Source organism: Eumetopias jubatus, unplaced genomic scaffold (assembly GCF_037043125.1).
Source record: "Eumetopias jubatus isolate StellerSeaLion01/CBP00866 unplaced genomic scaffold, mEumJub1_p1.0 scaffold_15, whole genome shotgun sequence".
Lineage (NCBI taxonomy): Eukaryota > Metazoa > Chordata > Mammalia > Carnivora > Otariidae > Eumetopias > Eumetopias jubatus.
The window spans coordinates 56,606,977-56,612,976 of record NW_028274821.1 but is presented as its reverse complement, the minus strand read 5'-3'; the positions used below and the strand labels follow the sequence as shown (position 1 = coordinate 56,612,976).

General features: G+C 42.3%; 1 protein-coding gene across 1 annotated transcript in view; it reads left to right on the top strand.

Moving 5' to 3' along the window:
* Positions 1-1,290: 1,290 nt before the first annotated feature.
* RIGI (RNA sensor RIG-I) overlaps positions 1,291-6,000 on the top strand; it is a 37,465-nt gene continuing 32,755 nt past the window's right edge. The window contains exon 1 of the mRNA XM_028115147.2: positions 1,291-1,594. Coding sequence (XP_027970948.1) covers positions 1,300-1,594 — 295 coding nt within the window. The 5' untranslated portion in view covers positions 1,291-1,299. The remainder of the gene's footprint in view (positions 1,595-6,000) is intronic.

Here is a 6,000-nt window from a genome sequence, read left to right as displayed (position 1 = left end):
ACATTTCATTTCTTATTCTCCACCGCCACTGTCTTATCTGTGCTTTCGTCATCTCTTACTTGAGTCACCGCTCATCGATCTACTTGTTCTGCATAGGAGCCAGAGAGAAAGTCTTTAAATTAAAAAAAAAAAAATCATCAAATTATGTTACTCCTTGCTTAAAATCCTGCAATGTGTTTCTTTATTCCTTGCCTTACAAGGCCCTCTTTACCAATTCAGCAGCCCTGTCTGCCATTTATCCCTTGTTCAAGAAGGGATATCTCTTGTTCACGTTTTTTCATTTGTGCTTTCTGTCCCCCTGCATGGAATCCCTCTCTTCTTACTTTTTTGGTTTTTGTTTTTTTAAAAGATTTTATTTAGTTATTTGACAGAGACACAGCGAGAGAGGGAACACAAGCAGGAGTGGGAGAGGGAGAAGCAGGCTTCCTACTGAGCAGGGAGCCTGATGCAGCTCTGTCCCAGGACCCTGAGATCATAACGACTGAGCCACCCAGGCACCCCTCTTCTTTTTTCAATAGCTCATTCCTTCTCATTCCTAAGGACTCAGCTGAAATGTGACCGACCCAGAGAGATATGCCCTTACCACCATATTGAAATAGTTTTTTCCAACGTCCATTATTTTGTCACATGACTCCATTTGCTTTCTTTGTGTCATTTCACGTTTGCTTGAAAGACACTTTTCAGAAAATGAAATGTAAGTCAGACTGGGAAGAGATATTTAGAATACGTATATTTGACAGTGGGCTCATATCCAGAATAAATAACTTGTAAATCCGTAATACAAAGAAAACTCAATCAGGCAAAAGATGGGAACAATACCTCACTAAAGAAGATAGATGAATGAATGCAATAAATACATGCAAATGTGCTCACATCATTAACCGTTTGAGGAGTTAAAACCACAATGAAACACCATTTCACACTGACCAAAATGGCAAATTGACCAATGTGTATCTACTGGAGCTCTTACTCTACCAGTGGGGATGCAAAACTGTACATCTATTTTGGAAAACGGGGGGCAGGCTTCTGTGACGTTAAACATGCACTTACCATAGGACCTACACGACCAGGAGGAAGCAGTTACACCCACACACATTTTTCAAAACTCATGGAATTACACACTTAAAATCTGCATTTTATTGAGTCCAAACTTTCCTGATATAAAAGCAAAATGAAAAAAACGGCCTCTCTGGGTGAGCGAACGCCCACAGGTTGGCAAACCAGGCAGCCAGAGGACGCGAAAGCTCGGAAAAATGCGGTCAGGGAGGCGGGGACCTGCGGCAGTCCAGCTGCTGTGGCATGCCCCGGCAGGATGCTAGTTGCAGTTTCGATTTCCTGTCTGCTCTTGAGGTTCCCGGGCGGCTCCGCCCCTCAGCACTGGATCTGGGTCCTCTTGTCGGAAGATCCGTGGAAGCCCGCCGCCGCCAGGCTTTCAAGGGAGTGGGACGCGGGCGAGGCGGGGACCTCACCCGGAGCCAAGCCGCCAGCATGTCGGCCGAGGATCGGCGGAATCTGCACGCCTTCCGGGACTATGTCACGAAGACTCTGGACCCTACCTACATCCTGAGCTACATGGCCCCCTGGTTTAAGGACGGTGAGTGGTCCCCAGTGACGCCTGCCCCTTGGAGCAAGGAAACAACTCGGGACTTCATTTTCCCTGCCTTTTAATCCAGCGCTAAGTAGCCCGCTAGAAACGCGGGTGTTGAGGCAAGATCCTCACAACATTTTAAGACTGGAGATTGCCAGGAGAATTTGAGGAGACTTTGGAGGTCCAGATGGAGAAACAGTCCCAGAGAAGTGAAATGACTTGTGTAGGATTGCACATCTATTTAAGTTCAAAGCTGGGGAAACAAACCATTGTCCATTTCATTTATTTTCTCTAATGGTTATGTGTCCGGTGTCTTCGGCTTTGTACTGACAGAGATTCAGGAGTAAGATATAGGCCTTTTTTTTTTTTGGCTCTTCTTTCTTTCTTTCTTTCTCTCTCTTTCTTTCTTTCTCTTTCTTTCTTTCTTTCTTTCTTTCTTTCTTTCTTTCTTTCTTTCTTTCTTTCTTTCTTTCTTTCTTTCTTTCTTTTTCTTTCTTTCTTCCTTCCTTCCTTCCTTCCTTCCTTCCTTCCTTCCTTCCTTCCTTCTTCTTTCTTTCTTCCTTCCTTCCTTCCTTCCTCTTTCTTCCTTCCTTCCTTCCTTCCTTTCTTTCTTTCTTTCTTAAGATTTTATTTATTTATTTGACAGAGAGAGACACAGCAAGAGAGGGAACACAAGCAGAGGGAGTAGGAGAGGGAGAAGCAGGCTTCCCGCTGAGCAGGGAACCCGATGCGGGGCTCGATCCCAGGACCCTGGGATCTTGACCTGAGCTGAAGGCAGATGCTTAACCATCTGAGCCACCCAGGCGCCCCTTGGCTCTTCTTTAAAATACTTTGCAGTGGGCAAAGATTTTGGGGGCAGGATACTGGTGAGGACAGATGTACATAAATGATTACAAAATGCTGTCAGAGCTACAAGGTAATTGACAGTTAACTCTTGCCAGGTCTTATTTGCACTTAAGAATAACAAGCTTGAGAGGGCAAGACTGTCTGGACTGAATGGCTGCAGGCTTCACTTCCGGTGTTTCTGTCTAGCTTGTGAGACACCTGATGGATGAATGCCACTTTGTAAATTTGAATCCAGGTGCACTATGCTGGAGATGCACAGAGGCTTTGAGGAAAGAGGAAAAGGGAGGTGGTGCCTCGAAGGAGTTGAAATGAGAGAGGGCATCTGGCAACTCCTTTTCAGGTCCAAGTGCCTAAATATCTTTCCTGATGTGAAGCAGTTTTGGGAAATTGTGTGAAAGCAGACAGGTAATTTGAGTGCTCATTGCTCTGCAAAAACCACAGGTTGTGGAGTGAGGAGTGAAAGAATACCACCAACAAAAGTGGGCTTCTGCTTTCTATCTGTGCTCAGAGAGAGGTAACTAACATCCTTATGACCACAGAGTAGCTTGGGCCCCAGAAGAGTGTAAGCCCCTTCGGGACATCTTTTAGAAATCTTGTCATAAACGAAACACTAAAAACTGGTGTGAATCCCATTCTTTCTTGCACTCATGTGTTGATTCAAGCAACTCATATGTGTTAGGCATTGTGTTAGCATTGGACAGAATTGACACATATAACTACACATATAATCTAATAAGAAGTGTCCTATTAGGAACTGAGAAATCCATGGTGAGTGTGATAGAAATGGCCCGTATTAGAGGTCAGAGTGCATATGTGAAGGCAGGTTACTAAATAAACCATAGATGACAAAACGGAAGTGCTCTGCCAGAAAACTATAGTGTGCTATGGGAGCGCAAATGTGGCATACTTTTTAATATATATATTAGTTTTAATTTGTAGTTATAATGCAATCACAATAAAAATACCAAAAGATAAATAGAGACAGCAAGCTGAAGAACACTATATGTAATACTGTCTTATTTCTGAATGTTAAAGACACCATAGAGGTTTTATTTCTAGCTCCTTCTCAGAGGAAGCTGTTGTCATTTAGTTGGCTTAAATCTTTCCTGTTCATTTCTTTATACTTTATCATGTGCACATGTATCCATAAACTTTTTTCTTCCCATCTTTTTCTGTTTTCTGTTAGATTGATAAAGTTTCTCCATCGCCCAATTTTTTCTTGGATGCTTTGGAATCTCTGGATTCTATTAGTTAACCTTAATTGTGGCAAGTATATTCTGTCAGTCAGGATTCAGTCAGGGAGCTGAGACATGAGTGTTATGGCTGGATATAAACATTTTGACTCATTTTTTTGCCCTTATAAGTGGGAGCTTCTCCACACTCTCCTTATGCCCATACATTCCCCCATGCACACACAAGTATACCAATATGTTTAAATCACACCAGCAATATCCAATATGTCTTTTACCATAATCCTGCTTTCCACATTTTGGATATTGTGCACTAGTTGAATCTTGGGGAAGGAGAATCGAAGCCATGTTTCTTCTGGAGAGCTTGCATGGTGACTAGGGTACTGCAGGGCTTTGCTTATTCATGTATTATCTAGGATGTTTGAAGGTAGACCAGATTGTGGGCTACAAATTTTTGGTAGTATCCCTTTGGAGTCAAAAGCTAACCCTTATCCTGGAGGGGCCCTGGGTAGTATTCTGGAAGGGAGCAGAATTCTGAGTATTTATCCATTCCTTCAGTAACATTCTCTGGACACATGCATAAGCCAGGCACTTTGTTGATGATTAGAATGCAAAGATGAAGACAAAAATGAATACAACATGTCCATGATCACAGTCAATGGGAAAAGGTAGACTCTCACACAGTTAACTATATACTATGCAGTGTCAGTGCTCTAGTCAGAGGCATGTAAAAAGACCAAGAAAGCACAGAAAAGAGATCAAGAAATTCCATCTTGGGAAGCTGAGGACGGCATCACAGAGTGGCCAGCATGGCAAAGGTAATACTGACAGCCAAAAATAGAATTTTCCCTGCACTGGACTCCCAGTGCTTTTGAGGAAAGTAGCACTACTTAGAAGCAGTTATTGGGGCCAGGTAGCAGCAGGATGGGCCTGACCATGTGCAGAGTAAAGCTAAACTGCCCCTGATACAGCAAGACAGTTTAACTGGGAAGGGCTCAGCTGTGCATGGGATATATCTGGACCTCCATGTGGAGTGTCATTAATGGCTGGTAGCATGTCTAAGGAAAGAACAAACAGCAGGGAGGCCTGGGAGTAACAACCCAGCTCTAAGGATGGGGTTTAGGAACAGGATTAACTCTCTTAAAGGAATAGAGTTAAATTGTGTGCCCAGAAAAGTTGGGATAGGTGATAAGATAGGTTGCTATTATGGGTTGAATTGTGTCCTCCCCCAAAAAGATATGTTGAAGTCCTAAGCCCCAGGACCTCAGAATGTGACCTTATTTGGAAATAGGATCTTTATAGAGGTAATTTGTTAAGATGAGATCATACTGGAATAGGGTGGGATCCTAATCAATGTGATTGGTGTCTTTATAAGAAGTAGTCATGAGAAGACACAGAGAGACAAAGGGAATGTCATGTGAAGACAAAGGCAGAGATCATAGTGATGCCGCCACAAGACAGACAGACAGAGGAGAAAATAATGTGAAGAAAGAGGCAAAGATTTGTTGTGGCCACAAATCAAGGCCAATGGCCACTAGGAGCTATAAGGGTTGTATTGTCCCTTAGAGCCTTCAAAGGAAGTGTAGCCCTGCCAACATCTTGATTTCAGACTTCTGGTCTCTAGAACTGTGAGAGAATAAGTTTCTATTGTTTTAAGGCCACCAGTTAGTGCTAATTTGTTACTGCAGCCACAGAAAACTAATATAGATAGCTCAAATAAAAGAAAAAAAACCCAGAAGTGTTGGCAAGGATGTGTGGAAATCAAAATCCTCATTAATTGCTGGTGGGAATGTAAAATGGTGCAGCTCCTCTGGACAGCAGTTTGATAATTCCTTACAGTGTTAAATGGAGTTACCATATGACCCAGCAATCTCACAGTTAGGCATAAGTTCAAGAGAAGTGAATACATATGTCCACATAAACACTTGTACATAACTGTTCATAGCATTGCTATTCATAATAGCCCAAATGTGGAAACAACCTAAATGCTCATTAACTAATGACTAGATAGATAACATGTAGTGTACCCATACAATGGAGTATTACTCAGCAATAAAAAAGGAATGAATGCTCTAAGCTACAACATGGATGAACCTTGCAAACATTATGCTAAGTGAAAGAACCCAGTTACAAAGACCACATATTGTATGATTTCATTCAGATGAAATGTCCAAAGTAGGCAAATCTGTAGAGACCCAAGTGGATTAATGGTTGCCTGGGTTTAAGGGGAAGGGAGACAGGAGTGACTGCTAAGGGCTACAAGATTTCTTTTTACAGTAATGACAGTGTACTAAAATTAGATAGTGGTGATAGATCCACAACTCTAGAAACCATTGGGTTTTACACATTAAAATGATTAATTTTATTGTTCCCAAG